At 38.4% G+C, this 17,085-nt stretch overlaps 1 protein-coding gene across 3 annotated transcripts in view; it reads left to right on the top strand.

The window, feature by feature from the left end:
* The window catches only part of USP25 (ubiquitin specific peptidase 25), an 88,700-nt gene that overhangs the window by 36,919 nt on the left and 34,696 nt on the right, over positions 1 to 17,085 (top strand). For all 3 annotated transcript variants that reach the window (XM_071433678.1, XM_071433676.1, XM_071433677.1), the window contains 2 exons: positions 740 to 902; positions 12,531 to 12,617. In XM_071433678.1, coding sequence (XP_071289779.1) covers positions 740 to 902; positions 12,531 to 12,617 — 250 coding nt within the window. The remainder of the gene's footprint in view (positions 1 to 739; positions 903 to 12,530; positions 12,618 to 17,085) is intronic.

The raw sequence follows: 17,085 nt of genomic DNA, 5'->3' as shown, positions 1-17,085 counted from the left end.
TGAGGCTTGAGTTGGAGATCTTCACACCCATCAGATCCTGTTGTCATGTGAAATATGGATAATCAGCATAAATCACACAGGAACAGTTTCCAGCAAAGAAAGTGGTCATTGAAGCATACAATTAAAATGTTGGGTGGCATTTGAAAAATTGCAGGGAGATGTCTTTCCATGGCTCATAAAGTAATTACTTGCCATGTAAAGTGATTAACACAGTTGCCTAAGTTGCAAAAAGGAAAACTAAGAAAACTGCCTTCCTTTTTGAAAGCTGACTTGCTAGCTTTGGCTTCCTGTCAGTAAACAAAAGATTGGTGACTTTGTGCTTCACATAGCAATAAAAGCATTTGAGGATGAAAGCACTGTACTATTAGTGCTGCCTAAAATTTTTCCATCTTGTTTGAATCTAGTTCTTAAATAATTGATGACTTGTAGACATGGCTCTTGTATCTAGAGCTCTTACAAGAGATTCATGCACTCACCAATACCATTTTCCAAAAGGTAACAGAATTGTTGTAGCATAGCTAGAAGTAAAATAGATTTTTGGATGCATGTTATATCATATAATATATATTGCATATAATATTGCATATATTGCTCAGCAACAATAAGTGAATGATGTCATTATGATGTCCATATTGCTACCTGAATGTATTTTACTTGTATTTGGTGGGGGTTTTTTTGTTTTGTTTTTCTGGGGTCTTTGTTTTTTTCTCACATTTTCCCCTCCCTTCTGTTCTCAAAGAGTTCTAGAAGCCAGTATTGCAGAAAACAAAGCGAGTTTAAAGAGGACGCATCCAGAGGTATGGAGTGACTCTCCAAACCCTTATGATCGGAAGCGGCAAGACAACTGCCCTGTAGGATTAAAGAATGTTGGCAACACGTGCTGGTTTAGTGCTGTCATTCAGGTAAGCACTCTTCAAACAGCTGTGGGCATTCTTCATTGTATCTGTTGGGAGGTGAGTCAGCTCATTTTAAGTGAGTAATTTAAAATAATCTCTTTTCTTGGGAAGTTTAGGCCACTGCATGAGATGTTTTTTGCGCATTATTTATTTATTGCATCTCTTAATGTGTCTATCCCTAAGTCAGATTGAAGTGTAGAAGGTGCTGGTAGCATATATAAGTGAGCTTCAAAATGTTTCTTATTAAGAAGTTGTTGAAGACAAGGAGTTGACTCTCTGCAGATCCTGGGTGTAGGCAGCTCATGCTGTCATCAGTGACAGTTGTGTCTGCTACAGATCACCCTCCTCAGGATGAGGATGTGCACACAGCCTCCTGAAAGGCAAGGAAGTCTCTGCATTACAGTCTGTGGTTCCCATGGGAAACTTCAGTAAACATCCTGACCCTTGCTGGGTTCAACACAGCAGGACAGAAGCACACTAGATTTCTGAAGGGCCTGAGGAACGGCTTCCTGGTATGAGCACTGATGGGCCAGTGATGCACAGCTGAATCTGCTGTTCCCCAGAAATGGAAGAACTGAAGGTGGAGTAATCTGGGTACTCTTGACTGCAGCAACCACGAATAATGGAGTTTAAGATGCTGCTGGGCGTGAGAAAAGAATAACAGGACCCAGACCCAGTTCAGGAGAACAGACTTTGTTTTCTTCTAGAGTTGGTGTCTGGGGTTCCATAGGTGGAAGTGCAGAGATGCTTAGGAAAGCTAAGAGCATTCCCTGATTGCCAGAAGAGTCTGTTCTGCTCTCAGGGAGCTCATAGCCAAGCTTCACTGCCAAGCAGGCAGTGTGCAGGATCTGGAAGCAGAGATGGGCTGCTGAGCAGACTGGAGATGTTGTGCAGACATGAAGGAATGGTATTAGTAAAGTGAAAGCTGACCTGAGTTGATGCCTAAAAGGTTGTCTAGGGTAACAAGAAAAGGTTTTGATGTTATACTGGGTGTAAAGGGCTGAGTGAGGAGAATATGGCTGAATAGAGCAGGTGAGGTACTCAGTGCCTTGCTTTGCCTCAGTCTTTATCAGTGAGATCTATCTCTAAGACCTCAGACCTGTACATAGTTGAGGGAATTCTGAACAAGGATTTGAGTGTGCAAATTTGACCCATACAAGTCCACAGGACCCACTGAGCTGCATCCAGTGGTGATGAGAGACAGTGGGAAGAAGTCTTAGCAAGGCAGCTCTCTCTGATTTTTACGAAGTCATGGAGAATACAAGAGGTTTCTGATGTACTTGAGCCAGGCTTTTTAGAGCAGTGCATGCTGTGAGGATGAGAGGCAATAGGAGTCATTGAGATAAGGAAGATTCAGCCTGGATATAAAGAAGCATTTTTCCTATAAAGACAGGCAGGCAGTGGAGGTTGCCCGGAGAGGCTGTGCAGGGTTTGTCAAACCTTGGAAAGTTTTTAGATGCCTGAAAAAAAGCCCTGAGTAGCGTGGTCTGATCTCACAGGTCAATAATGTGAATAATGCTAGTTAGTTTAGTGCCCATCATCTACAAATTCCTGAGTTGCTTTCCACCAGGTACCTCACTGTACACATAGCAGTTTTGAAAATAGCTTTCTTTTTACATAGGTACTCAATCTCATATGATGTTTCTGTCTGTTCATGCTTGCCAACTCACGTTTCTACTACACTGTAAATCTCTTTACTGAGCAAACATGGTCAAAACTTGCTGTCCTTTTTCAATCACTTCTGAATTTTACTTACCAGTGCAGAGTTGGTGAATTTACAGTAACCTCCCTTCAGGCTGGAACAGATGGTTGGCTCTTTTTCCTTTCTTAGTTTTTGATTGCTTCTTTGTTTGTACCTGGACTTTCCATCTCACTTCACTGGTGCTTAGTTAAAAGCTTAGTTAAATTAATTCTTCTAAAGTTGCCCTGAAATCCCAGAAGACTGCATAAATTGGATTACTGCTATACATGTTCTGCTTGACTTGGAGGTTTTTTGGTTTTGTTTGAAGTGGGTCATTTTGTGTGTTGGTTTGGTTTTGTTTTTTGTTTTTTTTTTTTTTAATGGGAAGGATTTACTTACCTGCAGATTCTGTTTAGCTAATGCTGTAGATCATGAAATTGAAAGGTTTCTTTAATTGTTCTATGACCCTCTCAACTTCCCACTGAAGTTTTTATGTTCTTGGACCTTTTTTTTTTTTCAGCATTTAGGAATCTAGCAATATTTGAATTTTCTGTGTTCCTGGATATCTTTTGATGTTTCCCTTGTTCCTCTCTCCCCCTTTCCTTATTCCATCGCATGCATAGCTCTTTTTGCAATAGCAGAAACGTTGTCCTAACAGAAGCAAATATTTCCATTAAGATCTTTATGGGGCTAATGTGACTTGGTGTTTTACCCTCTCTGTTGTGTAATCAGATTTTATATTCCTAGCAGCCCAAAATCTAAAGCACTGATTTTATGTGCATGTGCATTTCTGTTAAAGAAATTTTTTATATTTTTTATATAACTGAAAATCTTTAGGTAAATGTTTTTATGGAAACTTGCATTTTTAATTTCTTAATCACAGAGATAAGAGCAGAGGGCAGAGAATGTAAAAACCTATGCTAGACCTATGATCTCATGTTATTTATACCCAGTGTGCAACTTTATACCTTGAAAACAGATTAGAAAGAGACCTAGCTAGTTCTTATGGTCACCAGCCATACCATGTGAAAATCTGTGGTGTCTGGAATTATAATGGCTTGATCCTAAAAGATAGTGAAACTTCTGGAGTTAGGTCTATGGAATGTAATTTAAGCAAACCAGTGAAAGATTTATAGCTTCAGTTGGTTGAAAATTTAGGTTATTAATATTATCTGTCAGCCAGGAAGATTTATGTTTCAAGCAACCATCCCAGGAAATTTAATGCATGTTAATTTAGAACATTAGCTAATACCATACTTATGTATCCACAGGGCAGATTGACTACTTGGGTTGCATTGACTATGTAGAAGTAGTTTTTTGCTTTCTTTGGGAGGCTTTTGAAACCTGACACATCACATAGGTCAACAATATCTAAATGTTAACTACTGTCAGTCACAATGATATATTGTGTAATATAATCTAAAACTAAATTGCAAAGAAAGAAAAAAGTCATCTTTCTATTTAAGGCGTACTTGTTAAGGAAAAAAGAGATTTTGACATTTTGATGCTTTCCTTTTGCAATGTATGTTTTATAGGCACCAATTAACTGACTAAGTGAAATGCAGTCATAAATGGTTTGTGTATTTGCATTAAGAGTGTGAAATTCCTGAAGAGACGTTCATGGTGCATGACAGCAAGGTTTAACAAGATTCAAACCTCATTTGAAATGTTGCCTTTACCCTGTATTTATTTGTGCTGTAGAGAAATAGGCACATGTGGAAGGCATCCTCTTCTGCACAGGAAGAGGGGAGTCTCTCTTCAGAGAGCTGCAAAACAAAATTTTGCTTTCCACAGTTACATTCAGCAGCATTAGTGACCGGTAATGTTTTCCCACAGTGTAACTTCTAAAAATCTGCCTTGCTGTTAAGGACTTCTGACTTGATAATAACATTAATTTAAAACTGAGTCCCCAAGACAGTATTTCAGAACAAAACTGTATTAAATCATGTCACCTGCCAAGAAATGAATCAAGTTCCTCAACCTTTTTTCTACCTCTTCTTGAACTTTTAATAAACCTACATTTGGGACAGGAGTTCACCCATGCATGATTTTGCTACTGTTTAGTTAGAGGAACATTTATAAAAGGACCCATAAATCTTGAGGCTTTAGACTATTTCTCTGTTGGTTGTGCATTGGTTTTTTATTTATTAATTTTTAAAAATTCTCATTATTGTGACTACATATGTCTGCTCTTGAATTAGAATTTATGACATCAAGTTCTTTAAAGAAACAAAACACAAATACACCACTGTATGTTTTTACTTTTCTGCAGTAGATTTTAGTGGCCCCTTTGTGAAAAGGTAACGTCACAGTTTTTCTTGACTGTAAGAGTTTACAGCCTGAAAATGGCTTAGAAATAATAAATTTATGGAGCTTGTGGAGTGGTTCCTTCACCCCATGCTGAGCAGAAGTTAAGAGTTTTCAGGACATGGGATGCAGAAAGCAAGTAAGGACAGCACATGGATATGTTGTTGGAATCATCTCTTAGGTTTGCTGCCTGTGCAAGTTCTCCCCCAGATGTTTTGGTTTAAGACACTGCACCAGACACACTTTATCTTTTGGAGTCCCAAGTGGAGCTCTGGTCATGTACAAGAAGTAATGTCCAGGCAGGATCTGCCCTGTGGAAAAGGTGCCATGAGAAATGCCCAGATGGTTCAGAGGATGTCACAGTGTGCCAAGGTACATTTCTGTGGGAGAAGCAAAGTGTGTGGGGAAATCAGTGAAAACTGTACTGTGAATGCTGCTGTTTCCTCTTTCTCCAGTGCCATTCCTCATGTACCATGTGCACTCTCTCCCCCAGTCTCATGACTTCCAGAGGGCCAGGTTGCAGCTTCTCCCTTTACCAAATGAGGTATCCCAACAGGACAGCTGGGGCTTGGCATCCTCACACACTTTTCCCTGTGTCTGTCTGAGTAGGATTTTTTTTTCCCCAAAAGTGCATAGCTTGCTGAATGAAGTTAGTAAGCATAAATCTCCTAGGGTGCTCTTTAACTTTTATTTTCAGGGTCCCTAACACCACTTCTGGCATTTTACTCTGTTGCATTGTGTTTAGGAGCAGGCTTCTTGTTTCCCTGATGTCAGTGTATTTGGGATTAGGATCTCCTTTGATTCTAGTTCTGGGAAGAAATGAACCAACTTGATGGATGAGAATCAAGCAAGTATTTTCTTCCCAGTTGGTAGCTCAGCTACTTGCCAATATTGTTCTTCTTTAAAGCAGCCTACCACAAGTATCTAACTTTTACATTATTTTATGTTTCTTATTTGTCATGACGGATGGAAAGGATTGTGGTGGATGATGTGGTAGTGCATTCATACAAAAAGCCTAGCATAATATTATTAAATGTGCACATTTATACATTGCTCCTGAGTCCCTTGCTTTGCTGGGCATGCAATGCCAGGTTGTAGGCTGAAGAGCATTCAGTGTTCAATCCCCATATGACTTAAAAGGGTCATTGATGGAATATTTTCTTTCCACTTTTTTCACTGTGGAACAGCCTGACGCAGGGGTTGGTGGGGGATATGATAGAAACTGCTCTGTAGAATTTCATGGGCAGAGCAATAATGATGTTGGAAATCTAGTTTCTTGCTTTCCATTCCTCTGCCACTCGCTCTGTTTCTCTGAAAAGTGAACCTGTCCCTTCCAAATTCAGTCATCCTATGATATTTGTTGACAATGTGTTCCTTTTCCTGCTTTTTGTGCTTCTGTGGTCTCTGGCTTCCTCAGGTTGCTTGTGTGGTGTTTCATACTCTTACCTTACATTTAGTGATTTGTAATATTGCAAAATTTTTTGCGAAGGTATGGAAAGCTTTAATGGATCATGCCTTTCATTTTGACTCATAAATAGTTGCTTATTTAATTAAAATAAAGAATACAGGATGCATTGTTTAGGTGTGTTATTTAAATTTACATCACTTAATTTGGGCAAGAAGCTGAAAACTTCTGTAACCATGTAAGGAAATGTTGGCTGTGATTTTTTTTGTCCTAACATTTTTTTTTCTTGCTTTGACCATGTAGTAGAGGAGTGGTTGGATGGCATTTCTTAGTATGTGCCAAGACACAAGCATAAAGTGAATTCTTCTGGACACATATCATACTTAGCTGTCTTCTGAATTGTAGTAGTGTTCTGAGTTTGTTGCTATAAACAAGTAAATGTTCTCTAAATGCAGGCTGGTAATTCCATGGTGAGCTGTTTGTTTAAAATGTTGACTTAACCCAAGCCTGCTAGAGGTCTTAGTTTGACTTTCAAGCTCAAACAGTGTGCAAGCTGTTTTCCATCTTCTTCCATGTTGTACCTCAGCCTTCTGAAGATGAAAGACATGATAGCTTAAAACTGCAAATTGTACCTAAGTCTTCAGCAGTTTGGAATGCTAATTGGTTGCTTGTTTATAAATAAAAATGTCCTTTTAGAGGTACTTTCCAAAGCTTTTGAGACCTGGGATTGAATCTGTGATTCTCAAATCTGTGATTCTCACTACCACTGTACATGTGGGGTGGTTGTGTTGAAGTTCAGCCATCAGGCAGTGTCATATTTGTCTGTAAGAGTTTTTATTTCAGAGGGGAAGAGCAAAAGAAAACTCCTCTTCCCATACTTTCACAGTGAATTTTGAACAGGAACCTGCTCAAGTCCCAGATTTAAAGCTGCTTTGCTCACTTCCCTTCTGTCTTCTTTACGTGAAATTTTCTAAAGAATGTGAGAGAAGCTTTGGACTGTGCCAAATCCTCAGTGTATATAAAGAAGCACAAAAGTATGTTTTGGGTGACTTCCTAATTTTCTTAATGCCTTTTATTAGTCTCTGTTCTGGAAACAGGATTTACCACCTAACAGGAATAAGACACAAACAGGTGGAGTGGGAGACAACCCCAAAGTTATAAGGAGGAGCAGGGTAGAAGGGAGCGCTGTGCACAGCAGAGTAATTGGTGCAGTTGCAACAAGCAGCACTTTATGGACTTTGAGAAAGTACTTTGAAGAATATGAACCAAAAAAGGAAAAATAATCACTAAATAGGAAAAGTCTGGAGAGCCTTAAAGAGGGGAAGGAAGTGATTCTCCCAAATTAGAACCAAAGAATGGCCTGGGTTGGAGGGGATCTTAAAGATTATCTGTTTCTAACCCCCTGCCATGGGCAGGGACACCTTCCACTAGACCAGGTTGCTCAGAGCCCCATCCCACCAGGCCCTGAACACTTCCAGGAATGGGACCTGTGCCAGTGCATCATCATCTTCACAGCAAAGAATGTCTTCCTAATATCTGATCTAAACCTGCTCTGTGAGTGTGAATCCATTCCCTTTTTGTCCTATCACTCCTGGATAGTCTCTCTCCATCTTTCCTCTAGGCTCACTTCAGGTATTGGAAAGCCACAGTTTAGGTCACCCTGAAGCCTTCTCTTCTTCAGGCTGAACAATCCCAATTCTCTCAAGATATAGGGATATAGAGTCCAAAAGGATTGCAAGTTGGTGAGAAGTGTACTCAGCTGTCAGCTGCTCATATTTTTGCAATATGGAGCTTTGGACACTAATATTCAATCAGAGGCATGCAAGAGTATTAAGTCACTAATTTTTGCAATATTTAAGAGTACTTTGAACCTTATGACTTCAAATATTGATAAGAAGTAAATTTCAAATTCTTTATTCTATTGGAGGAAACATGGCAATGCATGCAGGTAGGACCATAAATGCCATAGCTCTGTGTTTCTCTTTGATTTGAGTTATTAACATGAATCAAATGTTAACCCTAATAATACTCAGTCTACCTCATTAAAACTGGCTCCTTAAATCACCAAAATTGTTTATAAAGTGAAGTAAGAACATAAATCTAATTTTTCATGTTGGTAGAGGCAAACTATTCCAAATAATATACTTTGACATAGGGCTATATTTTTGCTTTTTATTATTAGAACAGTAATGATGTATTCACTATTTAAAATTGCTCTCTGCTTGTTACACAAAATGAAGGTAGATATGGTCTTGGCTTTGTGGCTTTAAAGAAAAAATGAAATAAATAAATAAATGTCAAACTGAAGTGCATAAAAGGCTGCAGATGACTAAATGAGGAAAATGAGTGTTGTGCTGTGCTAATACAGATAAATTTTCAACTCATGCAAGATCATGTTTTAGCTAAATGCCAGTACCTAAAGGAATTTGTTTAGGAGCTCTGTAGGAATGCATGCTTTTCTTTTCCCTTGCCAAGAGTTGCTTTTCAAGCTGTCCTAGTAGATATATTTAGTTTTTGGGTTTCTTCCTTCTGTCGTGCCTTCCCTCTGTCTTTCCAAGCTTAACCTTTTCAAATTCAATGTGAAGCTGTATGCCTGTTCATGGTCTTATGCAAACTTGTATAAAGGTGATGCATATTAAAAATGCACAGTTACTGTGGACTATTTTTGCCTTTTTCTTGTTTTTTTGTTCTCAGTGCTGAAAACAAATACAAAATTGGAAGTCAGAGAGAACCAAATGTTTTCATTAATCTATTAGTGAAACAGCTGGTTTTAGTTCCCAATGCTTACAAACTTGCAAGAATCCACCAGGAGCCTGTCTGAAGCTCTCTGCAGCAGCTTCTTGGGTCATCTTGTACCTAGACTCAGAAGCAGTGTTTTCCTACTCTTTAATTGTTATTGGTGTCAGTAACTTTATTAATTTAGGACTCTGCTGGTGGCATTTAATGACCTGTGTTTCATGCCTGGCATTTATAGGTTTAATATATTGACTAATTTATGTTCTTGCAGCACTAATTCTGTTTATATTCTTCATCACTGTTCTTGAATGTTAAAAATTCTTTATTCAGTCAACCTAAATTTTGGCAAGGTCCTTATGTTTGATAATCCTAATTTTAAGGGGGGGAAAAAGGGATAAAGCAGAGTGTTTTAAGGGAAACCCTGGCAACTTAGATTCAGAAATTGTGTTTGAACTGAATGTAAGTAAACATTACTCATAAAAGTGAATGTTTTAGTATCTTACAGTATAGAAGCTACAGCTCTACCTAGTTCTCTCTGGTATGACTGAAAATACCACCTATAGCAGGGGAAAGCCACAATGTCTTGTATTCATTATTCAGTATTTTTAGTGTGAATGCCTTAAACTGAGACTGGATTTTTGTTCTTCTGTATTCTGTTCTGACAGAATACAAGGCAGTAAGAATACTGTTTATGTTTATGTCCATACTGTCTGCTTATGTTCATGGCAATTTGAATTGGTATAACTTAGCTTGGCTCAGTCAGGTTTCCAGATGACAGCTTTTAAATTGTTTAAATGAACTGAGAAAAAAAAAAAGCCACAAACCCACCTTGTAGAGTGCTTTTCTTTCATACATAAGTTTTGCATACTTTAGTCAATTGTAAAGGTATTTGATCAAGGACTGTAGATGTGAAGTGTCCACCTTTTAGATGCAGCCTGTTTTCTTGCACTGGGACTCTTACCCCTTCAGTGTAGCTGAAGCCAAGTGGGTGAGAGGTGAGGTGCTGCTCCATGCAGTGTGTTTGGAAAGCAAATCTGTTGGGAGCTTTAGGCTAGGGCCAGTGTGTGGCACTTGGGCCAGGGACAGTCTCAGCTTTGTCTCTTGGTGGCTGCAGAAGAGCAGCTTCTGCCTCATGGGCCTCTTACCCTGGGTGCAGGGAGCCTTGACAGGTGGCTCAGCAAACTAGAAAGTGTTTTGCTTTTCCACTTTTTGGCTCTGGGGTGGTTGGTCTTGGGAGATCCCTGCTGGGCTTAGGTGAGCTCCTTTTTATCTCCTTACCTCAGGAAAAGCTGCAGGTTCCTCACTGAGATACTGTATCTAAAACAGTTGGTTTCAGGCACTTGTTTACACTTACGCTGGGAAATGATCTTTTTAAATGAAGGTAGAAGTTTCCTTAAGTTGATTAAGTTTCCTTAAGTTGGTTTAGCTGACTATAGGAGAGCTACAGCATGACACTGTCCTGTCCTGTGTCCATTAGTGGTGTTGGCAGCACATAAACTGTGAGGGTTCTGCGGTATCTCACAACAGCCATGCACGTTGTAAGCTTTTCTGGCAAGAAGTTTAACAACTGAACATCTTGCATAAGAAATTTTGAATAGTTCAAGGTTGAAGAAGAAAAGAGCAAATTGGACAATCCTCTTAATTACTCTCAGGAGATTGCACAGATGGGTTTGTTCAGGTCAGTCAGAGAGCATGGAATTATGTTCAGTAGACTTCTGAATTTAAGAAACTGAATTTTTGTGAAAAACCTGTTGGATTGAATGACAGGCAAAAATGCTAAACTTGAGTACAGTTTTCTGTACATAATTTGTGTGTTTGTATTATGAAATTGGCCTGCTCAGCTGCTTGGCATTTTGATGGCACTTGGATTAGTTATGGAGAGAATTCAGCCTTTGGACATTATATTTCAGCAGCTGGTTTATTTTGTACATAAAACATTGCTATGTTTTGCTTGCTGAAGAGCCCACCAGTGGAATTCTGTTACATCATGAGACATAACTTCAATTAGTATCAGCTTCTAGACTGACACTTGAATTAAATATTAACATTTTCTATGCTTTGAGTAAGTAAACAAAGGACTCTGTTTTAATCTCCCTTCTCTGCAAGGATGGATAAAAGGGGAACATGTATTTTGAACAGCAAAATAGGAAAAAAGTTTGTGTCAGTTGTCTGCCTTGATTCAGCAAAGTCAGAGAGGTCTTTTTTTGGCTGATGTTTTGGATACTTTTTAAATCTAAAAAGAAATGTGCCAATGGAAGCCTCTTTGTTTTGTTGGGGATGCTGTATACTGTGGGATGTGGGAAAAGGTTAGACTCTTATGGGCTCTTTCACAAGGAGAATCAGGAACATTGGCAGTATTTTATTTTTATTTTCCTACCAATATGTTCTAAATTGCTGGAATAAGTGCAGAGCCTCTTCACAATTTGTGTCTCGCTTATTTGGCCCTGTGGTGTTGAAAACCTATTAAACTGATGTGATCTGTGACATAAGTCTTTACATGGGTAGGACAAGTTCTGGGATCAAAGTCTATTGCTGGGGTAAGCAAACTCTGCCTTTCCAAAACAAATAGCTAAGATATGTGATGAAGTTGGAGGAGAGTTAATTATAGATTATAAACCAAATAAAATACAAATAGGAAGGCAGATCTTTCCTGTGCTTTTCTGATGAGCATGTTTAAGGTACTTCAGACCTTTCTTCCTACCCTGCCTTCATCAGAATGCTCTTCTGTAATGTAGTGATTTTTAGTTAAGATGCTTTTTGTCTGTACAGAAAAGCAGTGCTGCAGTTCCACAAGTTCTGAGGCCTCCAGTCCTCAGCCCAATGCACTGGACTTTTACTGTTTGCAGCCCAGAGTCATCTTGCTCTTGTACTCTCTTGGCTCCAGGCACTGTGGAGTTCTTTGTGGGTGTGCCTGCAGACACCTGTTTTCATGTCCTAGACAGACAGACACCTGTCTATTCACATGTCCATAAAGTGGGAATGTTATCAGTCCCTTACCTGCAAAGTTGTATAGCCCAATTTCCTTACTCTAATGTGCATCCTTCAGCTCTTGTAGGAATGGGAAGAGAGGACAGAATGCAAAATGTTCAGCTAATGCAAGTGGAATTAGGTTCACGTGCAGAGATGTACTCTCTGTGCACTTAGGAGTAGATGATAGAGGGCCTACAAGATAAATTTTAGATGGCTAAACAGTGTTTCGTGTTATTTTGAAAACTGACAGTTATACAATTCATAAAATTCTTGTTGTAAAATGTAATTTGCCTATTATGTAAAATTATTGTTCCTTTTATGTGATTAAGTGCAGAGTTGTTTTTTTATTATGCTGTTTTCTTGGCAAAAGTAATTGTCTTCTGGTGAAAATATGTTTAGCAATACTCTGCCTTCTGAAACAAAACTTAACACTGCATGTGTTTGACACTTCATTTGTTTTGCTAAGGCTTATTTGGAAGAGTTTTGTATTGTTTGTAGAAGTGCTTAAAGGTTTTCTTAATTTTTTTCTTTTCAGTCATTATTTAACCTACTGGAGTTTCGAAGACTAGTTTTGAATTTCAATCCTCCTGCAAATGCTCAAGATTTACCCCGAAACCAAAAGGTAAAAGGAGAAGCTGATTTTCTCTCATGGCTGATGAGGGCATTTCTGTCTTGTACTTGAATTTAGCTTGAATCTGTGGCTCATATCAGCGTGGGTTTTAGAGGTGCCAGTTAACAGTTCTCTGAGCTTCCTGCTGTGGATCTTACATAAATGGCATCAGCCTGGCAGCAGAGTATGGGGCAGGGTGCTGAGAGAGGCAGAGCATTTCTCATGTGAGTGTAGCTTGTCTTAGCAAATTTATTTTATTCCAGTTCCCTCCCACTCATGATCTGACGTTGAGCTTTCATTCATTAGCTTGTCTCTTCTGGCTTTTTTAGGAGGTGATTATAAGTATAAATTTTCTCATGCTTACCCTGGTACTCATTAGGACTGGGGAGGGAAAGGCCTTACCTTAGGTTTTGTGTGGCTTCAGACTGGCAAGGGGGAGTGGTCATGGAGTGGGGGACAAGACAGATCAGTTTTTCTTCCTTCATGGGCCTCCTTTGAGGACAAATGCAGTGGGGGCCCTGTGGTTTCCATGCTATGAAATAGGAAGGAAAAAATGGAAAAGGAAGTGGCTGTATGAAGATGTTTTGTCCCTGGTTTTTAGCAGGGACTTATAGAGCAATGAATTTTTGCATACCCAAAATTAGAATGATTTAGGTTGAAAAGAACCTTAAAGATTAACTTCTTCCAACCCCTGTGCCATGGACAGGTGCACCTTCCACTAGTTTAGGTTGCTCAGAACTCCATCCAAGCTGGCCTTGAACATTCCCAGGGATGGGGCATCCCCAGCTTCTCTGGACAACCTGTGCCAGGGTCTCACCACCCTCACAGTAAATTAGAGTACTTCCTGTTGCCCCTTTCTGTCAGATTTAAACAAGCAAGTGTGTTGTTAGCCTGTTCTTAGTTGTTTGTCCCTTCAGGATTCTCTGGAATGTTCACTATCAAAAGTAAGAGCTGTAATTAGAGAAGCAAAAGAAAAAAAAAAAGAGAAGACAGTGTCCATTTTCTAAACCTCTGGGTATGCTCCATAAAAGGGAAGTTGAATGTCCAGTCAGGCCTGGATAATTTCTCTCCTGCCCTACCCCCTTCTTTCCTCTCCACATTCAAAGTGCAGGAGGTCACTTTTTTGGTTGCAAAGCATGTTTGCATTAGGTCATGAGATGGTGTGAAAAGAAAACATGGATAGTGTTCCCAACACAAGGTAGGGATGGGGCAGTGTATTTTAATGAGAAAGATTAGTCATGCTTTACAAATAGTTGCACTACATTTTTTTATTTATATTTTTAGATTGACTTTCTGCTCAGCATTTAATTTTTCATCATGTAATTTGTTTTAGTAATATTCTTCAGTACTCAGAAATTCTGTGTTCATTTTTCAGCATGGAAAAAGCAATTGCCATCTGCCAAGTGGTATGAAATAGCTGATAACAAGCTGTTGGCTTCATAAACGTCTTGCCCAAGCATTGACACTTGCAGCCAAATGCCTTTAGCTCTTCCAAAGTGCTTTCTTTTAGAAATTCTGACCATGACAGGCAATAAGTTCGTGAGAAATGGTGTGACACCAGGCAAGTACATGGATTTGGGCAGAAACCTTGCTAGAAGGAATCTCTGGCAGTAGTTTGTGTCCTCTCCTTTGTTAACTTACATTCCAGAATGAAGTAACATTATGACTTGATATACTGCTCTGTTATCTACAGCTGAAAGCGGATTGAGGAGAATTTAGGATAAGGGATCGCTGCGCTAGTTGGAATTTAGATGAACAGAAGACATGAGCATGCATGCCCCCAAATATGGTGCCTTTATTTCTTTGTAAGTGAAGGCAATTAGAAGCAAATTGATTCAGAGTTGTAATATAAGTTACCAGTTGACAGTAGAAAAAAAAAGTAAAGCCCTGGAATTTACTTCTGATGGCTTACTTATTTTAAAACTATTTTGCCTCAGTTTTGGTTTTGGTTTTTTTTTTAAATATTAACTACCATATGTGACTGACATTCTCCAGGATCAAATTTCCTTGCTAATAAAGGATATGTTTTAATAATCCCAAATTTTGAATACTTGGGTTTATATCCTGTTGTTCTTCCAGTTGGTAGGAATTACAGTTTAATGCTGGGGTCATGACAATCTCTTGATTTAGAATTAAAGCATGTGGTTGTACTTCAGGGAATATTACAGAGCAGGATGTTTGTTTTTTTCCCATCAATATATTGAATCCAAATGCTATGAATAATTTGGCATGTAAACTTTTTGATCCAGAAGCCACTGGTATAAATTTTTACTTCAAAAAACCCCCAAACAACCAACAGCCCCACCCTATTTGTCTCAGCTTAATTGGGCTTTGATTTTCTGGATTTGGGCATACACTTAAAATCTTTGATTTGATCTTCCTTTTTTTAATTTGAAAATAATTTGTCTTCCTTGGTTTCTTTCTATAGAACAAATGCAGTTCTCTGTAGTTACTGCAGCTTCTTTGCTGTCCCAGTTCTCTTGGCTCTTGCTGTCACATGAACAGATCTTTTTCCTGTACACACTGAGACCAGCTAAATATTTGGCCTCAGTGATATCTTTAGGAAACATTTTATTATCAGAGAAAAGGGGTTACTACACTCCAGGTTAGCACATCCTTCCACCTGTTCTGATATTATTGTAATATTACCATTATCTCACTCTCCTGGCAAACTGATTTGCCATAGTGAGTGTTTGCTATGTATTAAATATTTATACTGCCTTAAAAGCATTTATAATAATAAGTTATTCTGACATGTATTAAGGAATTATTTATGCAGGAAGGATAGGTGATAAAATGGAGAATGTTTTAGATTATGAAATTTCCATGCAGTGCTTAGTTAAAAGCTTATTTTGTGTTGGTGCATGTACAGGATGCTTTAGAGGTGAGGACTGTATGCTATGCTGTGTTCACTTTATCAGTTCTTTGTTTTGATGTGCAAGTCCTTTTGTGGAACTCAGTACCTTATCTTAGGGATTGACCCACCTTATTTTGAAGATTTTAGGGTTAGTTCTGGTCAAGGGTCATGTCTATTGCATTAAATTGAGCTTTTTCAAAAGCAGCAAGGATTTCCCTAGTTTTGGAGAACTTTAGTAGCCTTTGTAGATATTTGTTCTGAGTAATTCTACTTCCATTGGTAGGCAGTTGTTCAAGCTAAGTTGTTCAAGCTAACTTTGGCTAAAACTCTGCCAAAGTTGTAGTGTAAATTTGGGTAATGCAGTAATGTACTATGTACTTTATAATAATGCCTATGTACTTCAGATTGAATAAAAATAGTATTCTGTGGTTAATAATTTATTTTATGCATGTGAACTATCAGTGATATTGAAGCATCTTTATAAAATGTATCTAAAAATTGAAATTCCATTTGTTTTAATAGAAAACTTTAAGAAAACAGCAAGAAAAATACAACTTTTGCAGTTTGTTTCCTTCTTTTGTTGTTATATTATGCTTTAAGTATCTAAATGGGAGACTGATTTTGTTCTTAAATTAGGATGATTTGATGCTGAATTAGAGTGGCACTTGAAGTGCAGCCTTTTCTGTGAGCAGTGTTAATAACTGGCAGGTATTTTGCAAGGTGGACTAGAAGAGCAAGTTAAATTCAGAGATTTACATGGCTAGAAGTATTTCCTAGGTATTATGTGGAACACATGGAATTCACTGTGCACTTTTGCAATCTGAAGTAAACCATATTTTACATATAAAAAGCTTTATGCCTCCTGGAGTGACTAAACAAGTCTGCTGTCTGATGAGCATATGCAATAGTTTGTCATCAAGTATTTCCAGTTTGACCAGTATCAGACATCTGTGGTGCCTTTGAATGATACTTTGTTCTAAACACAAGTGGATATTTCGTGGGGTTTAATTTCACAAGTATTTGCCAACTATCTACTCAGGAGCAGATACCCAATCTCTGCAGCATTGGTAACCTGTGATTTAATCTATGGTATTTGTATTTCAGTTTATTTGTTTTTCATCATGCAGGCAGAAAGTATTTCTTCTCTTCTGGAAAGCAGCAAAAGAATGCCATAGTCACATGAACTGTACTTCAAAGCTGGGTAGGAACAAGAGCAGGCCATTTTACTTATGTCAAGAGAAATAAGAAAGGTTAATTTAGACCTTAGAAGTTTAGTCTTCAGGAAAAGAATAAGCTTAAAGGTGCTGAGTAGTGTGTAGGCTCACAAGAAATTCTTCTAGAGGTACAGAGGAATACTAATTTCAATAAAATAATGCATATTGTTGCAGGGTGTTACTTAAGGCTTTGTAAGTCTCCAGAGAAACATTTCTGTGCTAAATGCATCTCTGCTTGTCCAGTTGTCAATGCAGGCCCTCTTCAAGACAAACAGTATCATCTAGATACGATTTCAGGGTACCTTTCATTTCTGAAATGGAATTTTCTTCTCAGAAAACCGCATTATTTTGTAACATTGACAAGTAAAAGGCATGCAGCATTACCTTGGTAGTACTGCAAATAACCATA

This window comes from Agelaius tricolor, unplaced genomic scaffold, assembly GCF_023055355.1.
Source record: "Agelaius tricolor isolate 1412-34295 unplaced genomic scaffold, bAgeTri1.0.p SCAF_9, whole genome shotgun sequence".
Taxonomy (NCBI): Eukaryota; Metazoa; Chordata; class Aves; order Passeriformes; family Icteridae; genus Agelaius; species Agelaius tricolor.
This window is presented reverse-complemented; position numbering and strand designations above follow the sequence as displayed.